The sequence below is a fragment of the Choloepus didactylus genome, chromosome 2, assembly GCF_015220235.1.
Source record: "Choloepus didactylus isolate mChoDid1 chromosome 2, mChoDid1.pri, whole genome shotgun sequence".
NCBI classification, from domain to species: Eukaryota; Metazoa; Chordata; class Mammalia; order Pilosa; family Megalonychidae; genus Choloepus; species Choloepus didactylus.
In genome coordinates this window covers 2,372,618-2,396,494 of record NC_051308.1, presented here as the reverse complement: position 1 = coordinate 2,396,494, position 23,877 = coordinate 2,372,618, and the positions used below count along the sequence as shown (strand labels likewise).

The following is a 23,877-nucleotide window of genomic DNA, read 5'->3' as shown; positions in this document are numbered from 1 at the left end:
CATGCAAGGATGGTTCAACATAAGAAAAACAATCAATGTATTACAACACATTAAAAACTCGAAAGGGAAAAATCAATTGATCATCTCAATAGATGCTGAAAAAGCATTTGACAAAATCCAACATCCCTTTTTGATAAAAACACTTCAAAAGGTAGGAGTTGAAGGAAACTTCCTCAACATGATAAAGAGCATATATGAAAAACCCACAGCCAGCATAGTACTCAATGGTGAGAGACTGAAAGCCTTCCCTCTAAGATCAGGAACAAGACAAGGATGCCCGCTGTCACCACTGTTATTCAACATTGTGCTGGAAGTGCTAGCCAGGGCAATCCGGCAAGACAAAGAAATAAAAGGCATCCAAATTGGAAAAGAAGAAGTAAAACTGTCATTGTTTGCAGATGATATGATCTTATATCTAGAAAACCCTGAGAAATCAACGATACACCTACTAGAGCTAATAAACAAATTTAGCAAAGTAGCGGGATACAAGATTAATGCACATAAGTCAGTAATGTTTCTATATGCTAGAAATGAACAAACTGAAGAGACACTCAAGAAAAAGATACCATTTTCAATAGCAACTAAAAAAATCAAGTACCTAGGAATAAACTTAACCAAAGATGTAAAAGACCTATACAAAGAAAACTACATAACTCTACTAAAAGAAATAGAAGGGGACCTTAAAAGATGGAAAAATATTCCATGTTCATGGATAGGAAGGCTAAATGTCATTAAGATGTCAATTCTACCCAAACTCATCTACAGATTCAATGCAATCCCAATCAAAATTCCAACAACCTACTTTGCAGACTTGGAAAAGCTAGTTATCAAATTTATTTGGAAAGGGAAGATGCCTCAAATTGCTAAAGACATTCTAAAAAAGAAAAACGAAGTGGGAGGACTTACACTCCCTGAATTTGAAGCTTATTATAAAGCCACAGTTGTCAAAACAGCATGGTACTGGCACAAAGATAGACATATAGATCAATGGAATCGAATTGAGAATTCAGAGATAGACCCTCAGATCTATGGCCGACTGATCTTTGATAAGGCCCCTAAAGTCACCGAACTGAGCCATAATGGTCTTTTCAACAAATGGGGCGGGGAGAGTTGGATATCCATATCCAAAAGAATGAAAGAGGACCCCTACCTCACCCCCTACACAAAAATTAACTCAAAATGGACCAAAGATCTCAATATAAAAGAAAGTACCATAAAACTCCTAGAAGATAATGTAGGAAAACATCTTCAAGACCTTGTATTAGGAGGCCACTTCCTAGACTTTACACCCAAAGCACAAGCAACAAAAGAGAAAATAGATAAATGGGAACTCCTCAAGCTTAGAAGTTTCTGCACCTCAAAGGAATTTCTCAAAAAGGTAAAGAGGCAGCCAACTCAATGGGAAAAAATTTTTGGAAACCATGTATCTGACAAAAGACTGATATCTTGCATATACAAAGAAATCCTACAACTCAATGACAATAGTACAGACAGCCCAATTATAAAATGGGCAAAAGATATGAAAAGACAGTTCTCTGAAGAGGAAATACAAATGGCCAAGAAACACATGAAAAAATGTTCAGCTTCACTAGCTATTAGAGAGATGCAAATTAAGACCACAATGAGATACCATCTAACACCGGTTAGAATGGCTGCCATTAAACAAACAGGTAACTACAAATGCTGGAGGGGATGTGGAGAAATTGGAACTCTTATTCATTGTTGGTGGGACTGTATAATGGTTCAGCCACTCTGGAAGTCAGTCTGGCAGTTCCTTAGAAAACTAGATATAGAGCTACCATTCGATCCAGCGATTGCACTTCTCGGTATATACCCGGAAGATCGGAAAGCAGTGACACGAACAGATATCTGCACGCCAATGTTCACAGCAGCATTATTCACAATTGCCAAGAGATGGAAACAACCCAAATGTCCTTCAACAGATGAGTGGATAAATAAAATGTGGTATATACACACGATGGAATACTACGCGGCAGTAAGAAGGAACGATCTGGTGAAACATATGACAACATGGATGAACCTTGAAGACATAATGCTGAGCGAAATAAGCCAGGCACAAAAAGAGAAATATTATATGCTACCACTAATGTGAACTTTGAAAAATGTAAAACAAATGGTTTATAATGTAGAATGTAGGGGAACTAGCAGTAGAGAGCAATTAAGGAAGGGGGAACAATAATCCAAGAAGAACAGATAAGCTATTTAACGTTCTGGGGATGCCCAGAAATGACTATGGTCTGTTAATTTCTGATGGATGTAGTAGGAACAAGTTCACTGAAATGTTGCTATATTATGTAACTTTCTTGGGGTAAAGTAGGAACATGTTGGAAGTTAAGCAGTTATCTTAGGTTAGTTGTCTTTTTCTTACTCCCTTGCTATGGTCTCTTTGAAATGTTTTTTTATTGTATGTTTGTTTTCTTTTTAACTTTTTTTTTTCATACAGTTGATTTGAAAAAAGAAGGGAAAGTTAAAAAAAAAAAAAAAGAAAAGAAAAAAGACAAACAAGGAAAAAAAAAAAAAAAAGATGTAGTGCCCCCTTGAGGAGCCTGTGGAGAATGCAGGGGTATTCGCCTACCCCACCTCCATGGTTGCTAACATGACCACAGACATAGGGGACTGGTGGTTTGATGGGTTGAGCCCTCTACCATAAGTTTTACCCTTGGGAAGACGGCTGCTGCAAAGGAGAGGCTAGGCCTCCCTGTATTTGTGCCTAAGAGTCTCCTCCTGAATGCCTCTTTGTTGCTCAGATGTGGCCCTCTCTCTCTGGCTAAGCCAACTTGAAAGGTGAAATCACTGCCCTCCCCCCTACGTGGGATCAGACACCCAGGGAAGTGAATCTCCCTGGCAACGTGGAATATGACTCCCGGGGAGGAATGTAGACCCGGCATCGTGGGATGGAGAACATCTTCTTGACCAAAAGGGGGATGTGAAAGGAAATGAAATAAGCTTCAGTGGCAGAGAGATTCCAAAACGAGCCGAGAGATCACTCTGGTGGGCACTCTTACGCACACTTTAGACAACCTTTTTTAGGTTCTAAAGAATTGGGGTAGCTGGTGGTGGATACCTGAAACTATTAAACTACAACCCAGAACCCATTAATCTCGAAGACAGTTGTATAAAAATGTAGCTTATGAGGGGTGACAGTGGGATTGGGAATGCCATAAGGACCAAACTCCACTTTGTCTAGTTTATGGATGGATGTGTAGAAAAGTAGGGGAAGCAAACAAACAGACAAAGGTACCTAGTGTTCTTTTTTACTTCAATTGCTCTTTTTCACTCTAATTATTATTCTTGTTATTTTTGTGTGTGTGCTAATGAAGGTGTCAGGGATTGATTTAGGTGATGAATGTACAACTATGTAATGGTACTGTAAACAATCGAAAGTACAATTTGTTTTGTATGACTGCGTGGTATGTGAATATATCTCAATAAAATGATGATTAAAAAAAAAAAAAAAAGAATGTACATAAAGGTACAACTTTTAGTGATCAAAAATTGGAATAAACTCTAATGCCCATAAATAGTAAAAAAAAAAAAAAAAAAAAAAAAAAGCCTATTGATTTGAACTGGCAATTCCCACAGCAGATGGCAGGGTACATGTCCTCAAGCCCACTTTCTGTCCATCATCCCAGTACAATGCAGGCACTCCTGAGTGATCTAAAGATTTGAGAACCAAGCAAAGCAAGAGTGAGAATTAGGAAAAGAACCCTGTGCTGGTTTGCATATTTATATTCCCCAGAAAAAGCCATATTCTTTAATGCATTCTTATGGGGGCAGACATATTAGTGTGGACCGGGTTGGAACCTATTGGTTCAGTGTCCATGGAGATGTGACCCACCCAACTGTGGGTGATAACTCTGATTGGATAATTTCCATGGAGGCGTGGCCCCACCCATTCAGTGTGGGCCTTGTTTAGTTTACTGGAGCAGTATATAAGCTCAGACAGAAGGAGCTCATAGTTAGCTGGAGCTGAGACAGACATTTTGAAGACAGCCGTTGGAAGCTGATGTGGACATTTTGGAGAAAGCCATTTTGAAATGCAACCTGGGAGCAAGCAGATGCCAGCCATGTGCCTTCCCAGCTAACAGAGGTTTTCTGGATGCCAATGGCCTTTCTCCAGTGAAGGTACCCTTCGTTGATGGACACTTTATGGGCTTAAGACTAACTGTGTAACTAAATAAACCCCCTTTTATAAAAGCCAATCCATTTCTGGTGTTTTGCATTCTGGCAGCATTAGCAAACTAGAACAAATCCACTTAAGGATTTCCAGGGAGATAAAAGGGCTATTGTGGGGTTAACAAACACGAGCCCTTGGTCAAAACCCTTACACTGGCATCTTTTCTACTTAGATTACATTCCCTGTACTGGTGTCCTAGGACCCTCCCTCCCCTCCACTTCACTTCCTAATAATTGGTTCTGTCAACTGTCAATAAAGTAGCCCAGACCGGTCAACATGGTGGAACCACAGCTCTGCCCCACCCTGGCCAGCAGCCCCAACACCAACTTTGATTTCTACCATGTCCACTAGGCTATGACTACTGATAATTCAAATCCAAATGAGGTCCAAACTAAAATTTCTCCTTTTCTTCTTACATTATGTAAAAGGAAACATCCTTTTTCTACCCCGAGGTCAGCTCTATTTTAATATCAGCTACATCAGAAATGGCATTTACTCGGTGAAAAGAAAATTAAGACACAGCTCTTACTAATCAATCACTAATCCCCTGGTGTGTTGACCACAATTATGTCAGCTAAGGCTGCTGTATTTTGAAAGGTCCGAGTCAGGAAAATGTACACTGCAAGAGTCCACAGTTTTGAAATGTGACTCAAAATGGGGAAACACAAGTCCTTTATTAGCCAGTAACCCAGGTAAGATGAAACTGAGGACCCAAAGTACATGACAGCAGGTGACACACCAAAAACAATATCACTTTGGGAAATGAGCAGATTCTTTAAAGTCTACTCTTCAGATTTAATCATTCAAGAATATCATTATTGGTGAATTTGGGCATTTTGCATATTAAATGGAAAACGGAAAAGCATTCTCTCCTGGAGGTTCAGATTCAACAAAGATGTCAACAACCTACTATGTGCCAAACTTTATATTATGGGAATTTGTACGTACCCTGACTTCTCTACTTAGTAACTGGGTGGCCTTCAGCAAATTGCACAGCATTTTTACACTTTAACTGACAACAAGAGCATCAACCTCATAGCTTTGCTGTGAATATTAAATGAGTTAATATGTGTAACATGATTATAGGTGCCTGGCATTTGTTAAGCATATCATAATTATTTAGCTTTAATAGTTGTTGTTATTATCACTAACATTATCATTGTACATGGTCTTTACAAAAGCTTTGGGAGCTGATTATTGTTACCTCCATTTTATAGAGAAGGAAACAGAGGCTCAGTAAAGTTAGGAAAATTTTCTGGAGTCACACGGTTAGCAACAGCACTGGCATGGGGCCCCTGATGATAAGTTCATATCCTTCCTACCACCAAGACTGACTTTGCAATTGATAGTCTATAAATAAATATGTCCAAGTCAGCAGGGATGTCTTCTTTATATTTCTAACTTTAAAGGGGCATGATAATTGCATGAAAAATACTTTTGATCAAAAAATAGCACCTCCACAGGAGACTACTCAAAAAGGAACAGTAATTGTTAGGCATTTCATTCAGACAGGACAAACTCCTTTTAGGTCCTCATCTCTCGCTGAGTCCAATAGCTTAGAAAGACAAGCATGACGGAAAGAAGAACCCAAATCAGGAGTCAGAAAACTGCTCCCTCCTCACTGCAGAGAGGTCTTGGGCAAGTTCCCAAATACTGTTTGCTCCAAGCAATGATTGTGAGGATTTCAAAAAATTATGCATGTTAGTGCAAAGTGATTTATAGAGCTGTGTGTGTTTTTTATCATCACACTCCACGTGCGAGTAAACATGCACTTCATATAACACAAGCTCAAAGTCAATGTTGTCCAGTCTTCCCTGAAATGATCCTTTAACAGATAAGTAAACCTGATCCCCAGCGTTTTACAGCATTTCCATTCCTAGAAACCATACATTTAAAAAGAATACAGAGGTGTTCACTTGTAAACTCCAGAGCGTTTTCCTTCTTTCTTCCTTTGGAATGCTGAAGTTCAATATTCGTATATTACACTCTTTCATCTCAAAAGCCTCCCTACAGAATCCAGATGAGGAATACTTTTGTTCCAGGGAAAAAGACCCACCTTTTCCTTTGAATTCATGGATATTAACAAGCGTGGATAGTTTGCTCCTGGGGTATTGCAAAACCTGGGGGGAGAATAGGGCTCATCTCAAGGGAAAATGGAAGTACCTTCCTACTACTGACTGCTTAGGGAGCAGAATCTCTTAAGGAAAAGATATCTGAGTTTTGAGGTGTTCCCTCCACAATACCCACACCACCATGAAAAAGTTGGCCATTAACCTGATCATTCCACAATGAGTCCCACCAATGGACAAATTATGCTCACAGATTTCAGTCAGCTCCCCACACTCAAAGATGGGTACACTGACAAAAATCAGCAAAGACAGACCAAAACAGATAGAAAAAAAGCTGGGATTCAGGAAAACAGAGAAAATGCAGAGAGCAAAATTACCTTTAAAATACAGACAAAAAAAAGAGAAAGAAAACATCTGACCAATGTCCTCAAAGAGAAAAGAGAATAAATTGCATCCAAAAAAAAGCAAGAAAAGATACTAAAATCAAACAATGAACACAAACAAAGAAAGGGCTCTTGAGTATGAAACAGAAGATAACAATATCCACATGCAATGTTTATGTATTTGGACCCCTACCTCACACCTTAGACTAAAATTAACTGAAAATGGATCGATGACCTAAATTTAAGAGCTAAAACCATAACATTCTTAGAAAGAAAATAGAGGAAACTATAAACCAACTATACCCAACAGTCATATGTAGAACACTACATCCAACCACAGCACAATGCACGTTCGTCTCAAGTGCACATGGATCATTTTCTAGGGTAGACTGTATGTTTTAGATCACAAAACAGGTCTCAATAAATTTAAAAACATTGAAATCACACAGTGTATTCTTTCTGTCAACAATTGAATGAAACTACAAGTAAAAAACACAGAGAGAACTGTAAAATTCACAAACATGCAAATTTAACAATACTCTCAAACAATAAATAAGCCAAAGAAGAAATCACAAGGGAAATTAGGAAATATTATTTTGAGGTGAATGAAGACAGAAACACAAGAAATCAAAACTTATGCAATGCAGCAAAGACAAGTACTCAGAGGGAAATTTATAATTATAAATAGCTTAGATTTAAAAAGAAGATAAATGAAATATACAATGTAAAAACAATAGAGAAAATCAACAAAACCAGAAATTGGTTTTTTGAAAAGATCAATAAAATTGGCAAACCTTTAGTTAGAATGACAAAGAAAAAAAGACCAATGACTCAAATAACTAAAATCAACAATCAAAGTGGGGATATGACTAATGGCCTTACAGGAATAAGAAGGATCAAAAGAGGATATTATGAACACTTGTACACCAACAAATTGGATAAACTAGAGGAAATGGACAAATTCTCAGCAACACACAAACTACTTATACAGACTCAAGAAAAAATAGAAGATCTCAGCAGACCACTAGCAATTAAAGAGAGTGAATCAGTAATCAAAAATATTTCAACAAAGGGAAGTCCAGGACCGGGAGGCTTCATTGGTGAATTTTACAAACATTTAAAGAAGAATTCACCCAATCTTTCTCAAACTCTTCCAAAATATTGAAAAGGAAGGAAGACTTCATAATTAATTCTACGAGTCCAGCATCACCCTAATACTAAGGCCGGGTAAAGATATCACAAGAGAAGAAAATTACAGACCATATCCCTTATGAATATAGATGTAAAAATCCTCAACAAAATACTGGCAAACCAAATCCAACAGCACATTAAAAGGATCATACAACATGACAAAGTGAAATTTATCCCAGAAATGCAAGTGTGGCTCAACACAAAAAAAATCAACTAAGGTAATATACCTCATTAACAGATGAAGGGAAAACCCCACATGATCATCTCAACTGATGCAGAAAAGGCATTTGAGAAAATCTGACACATTTGCTTAATAAAAACTCTCTGTATACTAGGGATAAAAAGAAACTTCCTTAACATGATAAAGGACATATACAAAAAAACTCATAGCTAATATTAGGCTCAATGGTGAAAGAATGAAAGCTTTCCCCCTTAGATCAGGAACAAGACAAGGACACCCATTATCACCACTGCCATTCAACATTGTACTAGAAGTTCTTTCCAGAGAAATTAGTCAAAAAAAAAAAAAAAAGTCATCCAAACTGGACAAGAAGAAGTAAAGCTATCCCTATTTGCAGATGACATGATCCTACATATATAGAAAATCCTGAAGAATTCATAAGAAAGCTACTAGAGATAATAAATGAATTCAGCAAAGTGGCCAGGTGCAAGATAAAAAATCATTGATATTTCTATACACCAACAATAAACACTCCAAAAACGAAATCAGGAAAATAATTCAATTTATAATAGGCAACTAAAAGATAAAATATCTAGGAATAAATTTAACCAAGGATGTAAAGGTCATGTATATGGAAAAGTACAAAACATTTCTGAAAGAAATTAAAGAAGACATATAAATGGACAGATAACCTGCATTCATGGATTGGAACACTTAATATTGTTATGATGTCAATTCTACCACAGAGATTTACAGGTTCAATGCAACTCCAATCAAAATTCCAACTACCTTCTTTGAAGAAATGAAAAAGCCAATCAATAAATTTCATATGGAAGGGGAAGGGGCCCCAAATAGCCCAAAATTTCTTGAAGATGAACAAAGTTGGAGGACTCACACATCCTGATTTTAAAACTGATTTCAAAGCTATTGTAATCAAAATAGTGTGGTACTAGCCCAAGGACAGACATATAACTTGACCAGCTGATTTTCAAAAAGGGAGCCAAGTCTACTCAATGGGGAAAGAACAGTCTCTTCAACAAATGGTGCTAGGAAAATTGAGAATCAACATGCAAAAGACCATATACACCATATACAAAAATTAACTGAAAATGGATTAGCAATGTAAATATCAGAGCTAAAACTATAAAACTCTTAGAAGAAAATATGGTGATATATCTTAAAGACCTTGTATTAGGCAATGGATCCTTAGGCATGACACAAAAGCATGAGTAAAAAAAGAAAAAATAGATTCCATCAAAATTTAAAACTTTTGTGTATTGAAGGACATTATTAGGAAAATGAAAAGATAACCTGCAGAATGAGATAAAATATTTAGAAACCCTATGTCTTAAAAGGGTTTAATATCCAGAATATATATAGAACTCCTTCAACTCAACAACAGCAACAAAAATTGAAAAAACCCAATTTTTAAAATGGGCAAAGGATTTCCAGAGAAGATATACAAGATGATGAAATTCTGTAGTCATTCAGGAAACACAGATCAAAACCACAATGAGATCTACTTCACACCCACTAAGATGGCTATTTTTTAAAAATACAGAAAATAATAAGTGTTGGTGAGGATGTAGAGAAATGGGAACACTTGTCAATTGTTGGTAGGAATGTAAAGTGGTGCAGCTTCTGTGGGAACAGTTTGGTGGTTCCTCAGAAAGTTAAAAAATAGAATTACTATATGGCCCAGCAACTCCACTTATGGATATTTGCAAAAGAATTGGAAGCAGGGATTTGAACAGAGTTACTTGTACACCAATGTTCATAGCAGCAGTGTTTACAATAGTCAAAAGGTGGAAGCAACCCAAGTGCCCATCATCAGATGAATGGATAAATGATATACGCATTCACTGAATATATCCATACAAGATCTGTACAATGAACTATAATTCAGCCATAAAAGGGAATGAAGTTCTGATACATGCAACAACATAGATGCACTTTGACGATATCATGTTGAGTGAAATAAGCCAGACACAGAAGGACAGACATTGTACAACTTCACTTATATAAAATACCCGGAATAAGCAAATTCCTAGGGACAAAACATAGATTCCAGTTCATCAGGTGCTGGGGGGAGCAGGGAATGAGGAGTTACTGCTTAATGAGCAGAGTTTCTGTTTGGGGTGATGAATAAGTGTTGGTACTAGATGGTGGTGACAGTGGCACAATATTGTGAAGTAACTGATATCACTGAATTGCATACATATAAGTGGTAAAAAAAAAAAAAGGGGAAATTTTATGTTTCATACATGCTACCACAATAAAAATTTCTAAAAATTAAAGGATGATACCTGAAATTAAAAAAAAAAAATTAATCAGTAGAATTACTGGAAGATAAAGTCAGGGACAAAAGGGCAAAGATAAGAAATTAGAGGATTAGTCCAGAAGATGCAACATCTAAATAAAAGAAGAGCCAGAAATACAGAATACTAAGAAAGAAATTAAAAGAGCAATAACAGTAGAGACAATTGCTGAAGAACTGAATGGCATGAGTCTCCAACAGACCAAATGGGCTTGCAAAGTGCCAAGCATCTGAATAGAGAAGGACTGCACCAGAGCAGATGACTGTCAAATTTCAAAATAAGGAGATAATCCTAAAAGCTTCCCAAGGAAAAGCAAAGAGATCACTTATAAAGGACTGAGAATAGAAATGGAATCAGACTTTTTAATATTAGAAGTGACACAACAATAGAGCAATGTCTTTAAAATGGAGTTTAAATGATGGCTTTTATCCTAGTTCTACCATCCAAATTGTTGATCAAGACATTTTCATACATACAAGCATTCAAAAAAATTTACCTCCTATACACCTTGTCCCAAAAGTCTACTGGATTATGTACTCCAGTAAAAATGAGGAAGCCTGGGATTTACTAAACAAAAGGATATAACACATGGAAGCAATGAAGAGAAATCTGACAGTAGCTACTCAACAGACTGGAGAATAACTTCTCCAGACTGTTGCATAGAGACTCCAAAAGGAATGTCTTTGTGGGGTTGTGGTTGTGGTAATGAAGTGTTTGGGCATCCAGGAAATATATTATGTATTTGACAATTAAATTGGAGAATTCAACAAAAGTTGGCAGTACATACTAGAAAAGTTAAAGACGAGGCAGTGAGAAACGCCAGGAAAAACAAAGCTATACAACCAAGGAGTCAGGCTCATATTTCACTGTTTGGTTTAGCAGAGAAAAATATTGTCAAAGTTATAATGTTATAAATCTCTATTACTGAGTAAACAAAATACTGTTAAACAACTTTGTTGAGGTGATGGAGGGAAGGGAATTATGTGAAGAGAGAGTGGTTATTGTTTCCCTGAAGTCAACAAATGGAAAAAAAAAAAAAAAGCAGGAAAAGCATGTTTAAAAACACAAGAGTGACTAGCAGAGATACAGCTAAAAGCACTGTTCCGTGTAAAAATGCCTAATTATAGAATATACTCATCTAGGGGTAGGGCAAGGAATTGCTACTTATGTTTTCAATCAACTTTAGAGTATCTTGGTTTTCAAAACTATAAACATGTATTATGTTGATTAAAAATAAATATTTAATATTTATTTAAATTAATAAATTTAAATAGACAAATTTAAATTAGAAATCTCTATGACTACAAACTGTACACAATATGAGGAGAAACTGGAGGGTGTAAGAATAAAGCTAAAATAATAAACTAGCCTCCTAAGACACCTTTATCTTTGAAACCTCCCACACTCTTGTAAAATCAGTCTTCCCTCTTACTTTGTGATCACACATCCTCAAAAATCAGAACCCTACCATCATTGCGTAGAAGTTACAATACATACAGATTCCAAAACGGGTGGATCTTCTAATTTCTCTGAGTTATCACAGGTCCAAATTGAAAACATTTCTTTTGCAGATATTTTCATATCTGATTAAAACCTTAATTTCTACACTGTGTTTTCGTTCACTGGAATCTAATTAAAAACTTTGGTCTAATCAGGCCAATATCCATCCTTTTTCATACTTATGTTTATACACTGACAAATACCCAAACCAAGCATAAAATTTCTTCTCTCAGTAAAGGCAGTTCTTTCAAAAGAGAGACCTGACTTTAAGCTTTTTAAAAATACATAACTTTTCTTCAGTTACGAACTTAAAACATCCAATAAAATAATTCCAAACGTTCTCGCTATTACTTTTGGAATCTGGCATTTATGTTAAGACAAGCAACACAACCAATTCTAGTAGTTTTCAGTCTTCCTGAACCCATCATGTTTAGACTCAGAAATAATCAAGTTTTAACTATTCAAATACATGCACTTATGGATAATAATTGCTGCTTAGTATATATGTAATCAAGCCCACTTGTGATTTGGCTAAAATATATACAGAAAAATTGATCTAATTAAAAAACAATTCAAACATGGCATTTAGGAATGATTTGTTTACCTCAGTTGGTTTGTAGCAATCTACGAGGGCTTCCTAGAATTAAAAACACAGAAGGTCAGTTATAGTATTATAAAATACAATATAATTTTTAAAAGTGAAATTAAAATCATTTTTGTCATGGTAAATCATGATTTCATACAATCTAGAATTACACTTTTTTATTACAGCATCCGAAGATATAAAAACGTATACCCTTAACATGCAGGATGCAAACACACACACATACAGCCTACACAGAAATTTTTTTGAATAGGAAAAAAATTAATTTTTGTATTACTATAGCATTGGAAACAAAATCTGCCCCTTGACCAAGTTATGAATACCTCTCTGAGGAAAAGAGAAGAGGTTACCTTAAGGAAAGCCGGGGATAGAGTTATCTATCAGTTGTTGTTTGCAGAGAGATATGAACAAACTCCAGAAGCTCAAAGCCTGGAGAGCCTTCAACCCCCCACCCTAGTTTTTCCTTCCATTCGATGAATGCAACCCAGAGAAGTGCAAATGGTTTTCAGCCCACCAACTGGCCAGTGGCTCTTACTCCTCTTTATACACACGCACAAACGCACATGAATCCTTTTCCTTTTGGTTGTCAACTTGCTTAATCGTAAACTAGAAAGACTTGGAGTTGAGACAGTCTATGAAAGATGGACAATCTCGCTGGACATGGAGAGAGAGGGCGTCTGGTGGCTGTCCAGACACAAGCCAGCTTGGGACATGACCTCTGCAGGCCTCTGTGTCCTCATCTGGGAACCAAGGGTGTATAACCTGAAGATAACTAAAGCCCCTTTCAAACTGTAAATTTCAAGAAGATATTTTATGTCATTATACTTTCTATAGAACTGGAACCTGCTCTATCTTATTAGCTTTTTTTTTTCAACTTTTATAACCAGGATGCTATTGTCTCCCAATTAAATCTAAAAAATAACCATTAAACTGAAACTGTTTGCCACTCAGAGGACACTAGCAATGACTGACACATTAAACACATTAATACCCTAACATGTCCCCTTAGATTGCCTTTAGTGAGACTCGGTCATTGGTGATAGCTAAGAGCCATTCACAGTAATTATCAGGGAACATTAAAAACAATGCCAGTGGTCACTGCCTATAGACACCCCTGAAGATTGGGAAAGTGATTAAACTAGAGGAAGGGGTAGCAACAGACAAGATGGAATTTAACAAAGGATTATGAATACTGAGTCTATATATAATTTTCTTTTTCTTAGTTGCTAGGGTATTAGAATAGTTAGAAGTAAAGAATTGAAATAGTGGAACTGTGACCCAGAGTATCCTTTGAAATTTATAGCTACTTGTTAAATTATAATCTGAAAGCTATCACCTTTCTGTATATATATTACATTTCACAATAAGGAAATAACTGAAACTATCACACTAGAACTCATAATAACTTCAGAAATTTCCTATATATCTACTTGTTAAATCATACTTTGAAAGATATTACCTTTTTATATATATGTTATATTTCATAATAAGGAAATAACTGATGGAATTGTAACCTATAATATTCTTTGAAATTTGCTCTCTGTTAAATTGTACTTGGAAAGCTATCACTTTTACGTATTTATGTTATATTCTACAATTAAAAAATGTGATAAAAAAAACAATGGCAGGTCAAAGGTAAATTGGCTTTTGAAACTTGCAAATGCAGATTTGAAAGATTTCCTTGGAAAGGGATATAAATATTTCATTGCTCTAGACTAAGGAAACATTAAACATCTCAACATCCATTAACATGCTAAAATGTTCTAAGGGGAGGGCCCTCTAATAGAAGATATTTTGTTAAACAGAATTATGTTTTTAAAAAACTTACATAGAAATTAATTTTGTGTATGACACATTCCAACACTGGGAGCCCAGAGCCCTGGCCTGGGGTGGTCCCTTTCCTTGTCACCCAATGTGTCACTTCCTTCTCTGGCCAAGGGACCGTCCTTTGGGGGCAGAACCAGCTCTCTCTCCCAAGAAGCTGAGGGTGGAGGAAATCACATTCATAAGGTCTTTGAGAACTGCCTCATCATCAGAGACATGGTTCATGAGGGTGAACACTCAGCTCCCACTGCTCTCCTCTCTGCAAACTCCCATTGCCCATGTCCTGGTGCCAACATGCCACGAGGCAGAGGCAATTCCTGCCAAGCTCTGGAGTGCAAGTGCAGGACAGCCTCCTTCATCAAAAGGCCCTGGATGGTGCAAGCGGCTTACCTGTAACTTTAAAGCTCTCTCGTCATCACTGTCTGCATCAAGAAGATCATCAATGTCAATTTCTACATCTGGCATTTCTTCTTCCTGGGGGGTGGGGGGATGAGGGAAATGAAGGCATTTGATTTAGTGAGAAATTAAATTGTGCTGAACTAATTTAGTTGAGTCAAATAAATGACAAGATCATCAATTGAGATGGAAAGACAGGGTACAAAAGTGTTGGAAGAAGAGACTGGGGGAAGAGGAGGGATAGCAGGAGAGAAAGGAGGGGAGAGGAGGAAAAGGGAAAAGGGGAGAAGGGCAAAGGGAGAAGAGGGGAGGGGGAAAGAAGATGAAGGGAAAGAAGAAAGGAGGGGTGGAAGGAAAATGAGAAGGAAGGAGTGCAAAGGAGGTTTACAACAGCAGTAAGAAGCAATGATATTTCAAAAATGACGATGTTCTACTTTCTAGCAGAAAGGCGCACTCCTGAATAGACAATGTGCAACTGGCAGATTATGGAACACATAGTGCATGATGCAGTTTCCTGCCCCCACCCCAACCCCCCACCGGGACCACTCAGCTCTTTACTCAGAACCCATGACCCTCCTCATAGCCCAGGTCCACTTGGCTTCCAAGGCAGGACGCCAGGCCCAAGCCCACACCTCAGCATCGCCCCAGCCCAGTCACTGACCCAGGAAAGGATTCCTGATCCCATTGGGACCAGCAGGACTTTGGGACAAGAAGCTCTGTCCTCAGAAGCACCTGCCTCGCTCCCCTGATTGAGGGCAGGCTGAAGAAGGTGGAGCCCTGGAAATTGCCAGAAGCCATCTAGCAACCATGGAGGGAAGCAGAGTGTAGGATGAGTCTGACTTTGAGGAGGGCAGGGTAGGGAGAAATTGAGAAACTTGGATTCTGGAAAACATCATCAAGTCACAGAGTCAACCCTCTCTGAGGCCCACTCCATCTGTGAGCCAGTAAACCCTTTGTAGCTCCAGCCAGTTTGAGCCAAGTTTAATATTCCTGCAAAGACATCCAATCCAGGAAACAGGGCAAGAAAATCCAAATGGAAATGGGTGAGGGATCTCCCTGACTTGGAATCTGGACTTCCAACACAGAGTAGACCTTAGAGGCCTCTCATCTCTGCTGTCACTGGGTCTTCTCCATGCTTCTTAGAACAGCAACAGGAGCAACAGAACACAGCAGCTTCTAGGCGCATCCTTGGGTTTCCATCCACCTTCTACCAGGAGTCCCTGCACCCAGCTTTCCTGCCACAGAAGGGCTGGAGAGCGTCTGCAGGCCTGCTCACAGCCACACCTGGTTCACTGGACTTTCGCACTCCGTGCAACTGTGGTTCTCATCTTCCTGCACTGAGTTGACTTCCTGAGTATCTCCTTCCTGGTAAAATGCATGTGGTAAGGCAGTAGCTCTCGGCCTTTTGTTTCCTGCCCTAACACAAACCTGAGGAACACAAACCACTGCCCTCAGGAACACCTGCCCCAGGAACAACCTCCTCTGCTTCTCAGTGATTTCTCCCTGCTCCCCTAGAGAATCTGTGTTTAGATCCTTTGCTCAGGGTTAAGTAGGGTAACCCACTTCACAACCAATATAATCTATGCTATTGCTTTAGGTTCTCCCTGATGGCAGAGGGTCTTTGCATTCGTCAACGTAACTGCCATATTTGGACTCAATGATCATTTATCTAGTAACGGGAGTTGATGTTATGGAAATAGGCAGTTTAAGTGTTTTGACCCAAATAAGGCTGAAGGTGACCTTTCTCCTGGCAGGGGCATGGGCTCTGGAGCCAGACAGCCTGGTTCCAAGGCCAGCTCGGCACCGACTCCCACTCACTGTTTGTCTGTAGGCTGGCCTCTTGAGCTCTCAGTTCCCCATCTCTTCACCTGATGATGGGACAGTAAAGAGCAACCACCTCACAAAGTTGGTGTGCAGATGAAGTTAATTCATCAATATTGGGCTCCTAGAACAATGTCTGGCCCTCAGCTAACACCCCTGAGCACTCATGATTATTTCTATGATACCCTAAGGCACGCAATCTATGTGGGAAAGCTCAGGTAAATCAGAAGGCAAACTGAAACTAAACTAGGGCTGTGATCCTAACATCCTAACTTAGTCTTATTAGGGTCAAAATCACTAAAAATATATATAAATAAATAAATCATAATACTAACAAAAGATGAAAAAGTGTTTCTCCTTAGAAAGTTCTAATGGCTCAGAACTGGGAGCTACTGCTTCTTGCTGGTGAGTGGTGAAAGGAGTGAAACTGAAACAGGATCAACTGGCTCCCCCAGGATCCTTGGGAAAGCCAGAGGGCATGGGGTGTGTATCTGCCACAGAGATACATGCAGGTGCCTGCCCTGCCCTAGGATCTCAATCCACATGGGTAACGGATGCAGACGTGCTGCTATCTCAGTAAACTGCCCCCGTGTGCAAACACTTTCCCTCCTTCCTAAACTCCATCCTACGTGTGTTTCCAACCCATCCCTCTCTGGGCTGGCACAGAGCAGCTGTCTAAATAGGACGCCACTCTCCAGCCCTCCTACAGCAGGGCAGGGATGTCAGCGCAGGTGCAGCCTTGCCCAGAAACACGGATGCAGAGGGGATCCCAAGGCTACCCCCCCTACTCTCAGAATGTAGGAAACAGCTCCGAATGTGCCTGCTGCTCCCCTTTGTGGGGACCAGCTCCTTGGTTGCCCCCAGTAAGCCCCAGTGCACCCCTGCCTGAACTCCTAATTTTGCATGTGTTGAAATCACACTGAAAGGAATGCTGGAGGTGGGGGTCACTTACAGAGCCACACAGAGAAGGCTGCCCAGCTTCCAAGGTGAAGCTCCCATAGAGCAAGGAAGGACCCGCGGGGACAAAAATTCCAACAAAGAAGCTCACTAATGAACAGCCCATCAATAGGAATGCAGGGATGGCCCCTGGGAAGTCAGGGTTGCAGGCAAATGACCACAGATGCTCCTCAGGGCAATGGAGAGTGGCCTCTGAGGAGGGTCTGTGTGTATATGCATGTGTGCTCCACAAATGTGACCTGAGAGTGATTTGCTGCATCCACAGCATGGGACTGCTCTACTGACGACCACAGAGGCCAGTTCAGCTGACTCCATTCAAGAAAAGCCAGAGAAATCCCCAAGTTCCCATCTGGGTGGCAGTCAGTACAGCCTCCCCCTAATATTTCCCCACCCTCTCCCCAAAAGGCCCAGTCACCTGCTGTGCAGGTTTGCATGTATTACGTCCCCCAAAACTCCATGTTCGTCGATGCAATCTTGTGGGACCAGATGTATCAGTGTTGATTAGATTGGAATCCTTTGAGTGTTTCCATGGAGATTTGACTCAATCAATGTGAGTGAAACATTTGATTGGATAATTTCCATGTAGATACGGACTCCGTCCATTCAGGGTGGCTCTTAGTTAAATCACTGGAGTCCTATATAAGAAGCTCAGACAGAAGGAGCTCACTGCTCCAGAGAGGAATGTCCTGAGAGAAAGCCCTTTTAAACCAGAACTCTGGAGCAGACGCCAGCCATGTGCCTTCCCCGCTAACAGAGGTTTTCCAGACGCCACTGGCCATCCTCCAGTGGAGGTACCTGATTGTTTATGCCTTACCTTGCACACTTTATGGCCTTAAGACTGTAACTGTGTAACCAAATAAACCCCCTTTATAAAAGCCAATCCGTTTCTGGTATTTTGCATAATGGCAGCATTAGCAAACCAGAACACTTGCATTCAGTATTTACACTTTGTGTGGATGCAGGTATATATTTGTGTCATGGATTGATGGAATAGACCACCAAGCAGAGGAGGCACAATTCAGAACCTGCTTGAAGAATCACACCGCTATGGGGAGTGCAGTGTCTGCTGCTCCCAAGGGGAATGAAAGAATAAGCGATGACCTCGTCAACACAAGGCAGCACTGGGTCTCCTTGCAAATGTCACTCTGTTTCCGTGCCCTGCCAAGCTTGGCCGAGCAGGTGTTCACATGTGTGGCAAGGCAGAAGCTCCCACGAGGGGAGTCCTCAATTCTCCCCTCATTAGGATGGTCAGGCACTGCATCAGACCCATTTCCACCAATGCTCAAGATCTGTGCTGGTCAATATGGGAACTATGTGTGCCATCTAAATTTAAATTCATTAAAATTAAATAAATGTAAACATTCAGTCCTCTGGTCAGACTAGCCAAATTTCAAGTGCTCGGTGGGCACGTGTAGCTAGAGGCCATGGTCCTGGACATAGAACACAGACATAGAACGTGTCCATCATCACCAGAGGTTTTCTTGGACAGTGACCCTCTGGAGTCCACTCACTTCTGGCCCAGAAGTTGGGAAACAAAGCATCCTCTCTTCTGAACAGAACTTGACAGGAGTAAAGACAATGCACATCAGCTTGACCCATTACCACTACCCAAGGACATGTGTGGGAAACTCCAGGCTTGGTTCTCCAAGTAGATCAGTGCAAAGTAAGGATCCACCGACCGAGTAAAAGCAACACTCATTAGACGAGGGCACTTTCTGGCAACCTCTGGTGCTTCTCCTTACCCCATCCATAGTGATCAAGACCATTCTTTCCCTCCCTCCTGCTCACATTGTGAGACCCCTGGGGTCTCCTTATAACAAAATACAGAGGTTAACTCACAAGCACAAGCTGTGGTTAAGCACAAAATGCAGGCCTGGGCCCCTTTATTGTTGGGCGACCTGAGGTCCACAACTGCTCAGAGTGCAGGAAGGGCCCGAGCTTGGTGTGCAGGCCAGGCCCATGGAGCAGGATGTTCCAATACTGGTGTAGCTGGGGCAAAGCTCAGGTGGGAAGGACACAGACATGGTGATGGGGGTATGCATGGGAAGTCCTAGGAAGAAAAATATAGTCTAGAACCCTGTCTACCTGTGGTGTTTTAATAGTTTAATGAGGTGTGTGGAGACATTCTCAATCCAAGTGAAGTTCTACTTGGCTCTCTCTCCTGCAGTGTCACAGAATAACCTTGGTGATGGGTCAAATCACTGACGAGGAAGGAACTATCCCCCTAGACCATGATGGTGGATCAGAGGTTAATTGTGTTTCAGTATTTTTGCACAAGAAAGATACATCACCCCATGGTGGCTCTGTTGACAGGAAAGCTTCAGAGTCCCTGAAGTATGTCAGCAAATGGCACAGTCCACATTTGGTGAGAGGCCCCAGTGAAGGGTTTTCAGGCTCAGCCCAGCTCCAATAAATAGCCACACACAGTGACACCGAATGAGAGACACACACTGGTGGATTGAATTACGCACCCCCAGCATAGACATATTCTTAATTTTAATCTGTTTCCCTGTGGGTGTGAACCCATCGTAAATAGGACTTCTTGAAGATGTTATTTTTAGTTAAGGTGTGGCCCAATTGAATGAGGTTGGGTTTTAATCCATATTGCTGTTGGCCTTATAAAGAGAAGAAACCAGAAGCAGGGATTTGGAGAAGACCACAGGGAGGAGCCAGAAGTCAGCAGAAACCAGAAGAGCAGACATAACAAGAAAGACATTACCATGAGACAGGAGGCAGAGATGTAAGCCAAGGAGCCCCAAGGATTACAGCAAGCCAGTGCCAGAATATTAGTCTTCAGGAAGAAAGCATGGCCTTATCAATGCCTACCATCCTTCTTGTAGCCTCCAAATTGTGAGCCAATAAATGCTTGTTGTTTAAGTCAACCTACTGTGTGGTATTTCTCATAGCAGCCTGGCAAACTAAGACAGACCCCAAGTGCTTTAGTAATCCGGGAAGAGAAAAGACTTCCTCCTGGGCAGGTGGAGAGCATTCATTTCACAGAGGGGTGAGTAAGCTGGCCTTGAAGAATGACAGGTAGGATTTGGACAGGTTTAGAAGGGGAAGGAGAGCATTCACAGGGGTAAAATGGTACACAAGAGACAGAAATACAAGATGTGTTCCAAATATCAGATGTAGAAAGGTCCTGGGTCTGGGAGGCAGCCAGCTCTGGGCTGCAAATACTAATGCTTCATAGGCCAGATGGGGACAGACACAAGAGCTCAGAAGGGAGCGGTGCAATAAGGAGTGATGGAGAGTGTGGCAAACTGGAGGAAAGAGATCCTGAGGAAAGAGATCCCAAGGAAACACAGCAGGCAACCTCCACCTCTGACTTTTAAGAATATGTGCTCAGTCCTGCCAGAGTCTCTGAAAAAGCTGGAAATACAGATTTCAATGCAAAAATAGACCAATTTTTTTAAAGTTGGCAAACAATTCCTTAAAATACCGTGTAGGCCAAATAAAATCTATCAGTTCCCAGGATGCCCATTTTGGATTGTCCTGCAGAGACAATGGCCACCGAGGACTCTGGAGCAAGGGAAGGTCAGCGTGGCCATAGTCCTAGGGCTAATGGGTGGAGGACAGGAGGCTACAGAGGATGGTCACCCTCATCCAGGTGATGGGAATTGCAGATGGAATTTGGAGATGTTGGATGAAAGAGAAGGAAATGGTAAAGAGAAGATCCAGGCTTCAAACACCAGAGGCTTTGGAGAAATACGACGATAACAAAGAGCCTAGCCAGGCCTTGAAGACATTTCACAAACCAGCCAGCATCCGGACTTGAGACAGCACCAACGCCACCCCGGCCACGTAAGCAGCAGCAGGATCTCCCCCGCTTCACCACACAGGTGCGCGACGCAAGGGATAGTGACAGAAGCACGGCCACGGCAGGGAAAAATGCCACCTGCAGCCAAGCCCACAACAGCCCAGAGCTCAGACAGGAGCTTAGACAGGCTTGGGCACCGAGAGTCTTGCGAGCATGCAGGGATGATGGCGAGGCAGAGTCTACCAACACTGCTGGCCCTTCGGGAACACATGCATGCACACACACAACTCTCATAGCCACACATGCTCACATACGCACTCACATTCACACAGTACACACTCACATAAACATACACACTCATAAATACATACAACACATACACACACGTGCACTCACACACACATACATACTCACAAGCACACACACTCATACACATACACACAATCATACACTCTCACACGCTACACATTCACAGCCACCGTACATTCACTCACACACACACACACACTCACACACATACACACACATACTTCTAACAAAGAGACAACTATCTTTATGCACTGTGACCCCTTTCAAGTGTTGTGTCAGCTTTTAAAACCTACAGAGGATCACCCCTCACACACACCCAAGTGGGAAGGGGTGGGCAGGTGTGCTCACACTCAGCACCACTTCAGAATGAATTGTGTAGTCACAGCCATCAGAGAAGTCAGCATAGTTCTAGAGATAGGAGCAGAGAACAATCCAAGTGGAGATCCTCAAAAGAAAGATTCAGACACCAACACTTAGCATCAAGTGACAGAGACAAGTTTAAGAGACAGATCACCGCGTGACAGATCAAAAAGAGCAGAAGCAGTCCTATAGCGCTAATGGCAGATCAGAAGACAGGAGCTCTGGAGAGTGTGAAGCAGAGAGATCTAATTAGCCGGGGGCATATCCTCAATCCGTAAGCTTCCTAAAGAGACACATACTATTGTTTCCTTCATAGCAGTTCAGGGTGACACAGTGAGCAGTTTCAGAGCCCGATCCCGCTGGGCTAGATATATGGTATCTAACTTGATCTGAACTGAATCTGTTTTCCTTGATAAAGCCTAGAACTACATCTATAGTTTCTGGTAAACCTGCAATATGATTCTGAAAGGATTCTGTGTTCCCAAGTACAGCTGAACATAATAAGATGCTGATCTCTGATTTATTCTTTCTGGTAGGTGTGATAGTGAATGAATTGTGTTACTTGCCTTGGGTTTTTCTGAATATTTGTAAAATGCTATCTTCCCTTCTAGTCCAAACAGCAGCAGCTTTGGCAATTTCTTTTTTTAATTATTTTCTCCTTTGACTTTTATATCCCGTAACACTTCTACCCTCCAACTATAAGAGGAAGCAAAACAATGTTCTGAGGTCCTATTCCCATTATTAATTACTAGCTGAGTACAGTTATGAGCATTTATATTGGAATGTGTGCTAGAGAATTTAATTTGTTGAATTTTTTTTCTTTTTTTGTTTAATGATGCCTCTTTAGAATTGAAAGTCAAACACTGTTGCATTACATATTTTGCTTTTTATTGGCATTTTGAAGTCAAATGTCTCGATTTTTCTGTTCTCTAGAACTGCTATGTTCAGGATGTTTTGACAAGGTGGAGCAAGGACTTTCGTAAGAACTTGTTTTATTCTGTGTGTGCGGAACATGAAGACTACACCCTTACTGTAAAAAATAATAAAATGAAAGAAACAATCACCACTACCTTCATTAAACTGTAACTTGTCTAGTAAATTGAGACTAAATTAAAAAAAAAAAAAAGAATGAATTGTGGTTTTTGAGCTCCATGATGCCCTCCTTAACAGCTCCCTGGAAGCAGAAGTGGATGTGACAGTGGTGTCCATGTCAATACAGGAGCGAAGTACCTCAGGATTAAATGTTGTAAAGATTGTGACAGCTGGAGAAATGCAGAAGGGAGAAGGAGGGCTGGAGAAGGGCAAACACCAGCCTGTCATGACCTGCTGGAAAATTCACTGGAAGAACCCTCAAAGTTTGACATCCCACCTTTGCATACGTTCACTTGGGAAAGTTGGCATAGGACGTATATAAAAAGAACAGAGGGAAACTGAGTCCTTGCGGTTACGTGAGCTCTCTCTGAAAATGCCTAAATTCCACGTTTTCATTTTAATGGGATTGCAGGAAAACTTTCTATAAGTAAGCATGTTGTGAGAATGTTTCTGATGACCATCTTATAATAACCACGTTGTGCCATGACCAGCTCTGTGTCTACCAAAAACTGTGCTAATAGCCTTGGGCAAAGGAGAAAAAGGCCAAAGGGCAGCATTAATCTATAAATGACTTGTTCACAACAAGAGAAGCCAAAAGACATCCCTCAAAAGGCACTGAACTGCAGCAGTCCATTCCTCATTCCCACTGCAAAAGGAATGAAACCCACCCTCACTGTAAATTAATGTTGTGAATTTAAGTTATATTGGTTGTGTAGTTAATGTTTAGTTGACAATTTTCATTTGATTTTGTAATTGGAAGAACCACAAGCATAAGGAATTTATTCTCAGTTTTAAGGGGCACATATTTAAATAATATTATGATAATAAAAATTTGAATCAGCCCTGACATCTGTAAGAAAATTTTTCCACATAGAGAGGGGCCCAGCCTACGCCAAGGCACATCACTGTGAAAT

General features: G+C 40.4%; 1 protein-coding gene across 2 annotated transcripts in view; it reads right to left on the bottom strand.

Annotated features, from left to right (window-relative positions):
* Window positions 1-23,877, bottom strand: part of PPP1R14C (protein phosphatase 1 regulatory inhibitor subunit 14C) — a 102,570-nt gene that overhangs the window by 23,398 nt on the left and 55,295 nt on the right. For both annotated transcript variants that reach the window (XM_037819387.1, XM_037819393.1), the window contains exons 2-3: window positions 14,659-14,742; window positions 12,445-12,477 (exon numbers count right to left, since the gene is read on the bottom strand). In XM_037819387.1, coding sequence (XP_037675315.1) covers window positions 12,445-12,477; window positions 14,659-14,742 — 117 coding nt within the window. The remainder of the gene's footprint in view (window positions 1-12,444; window positions 12,478-14,658; window positions 14,743-23,877) is intronic.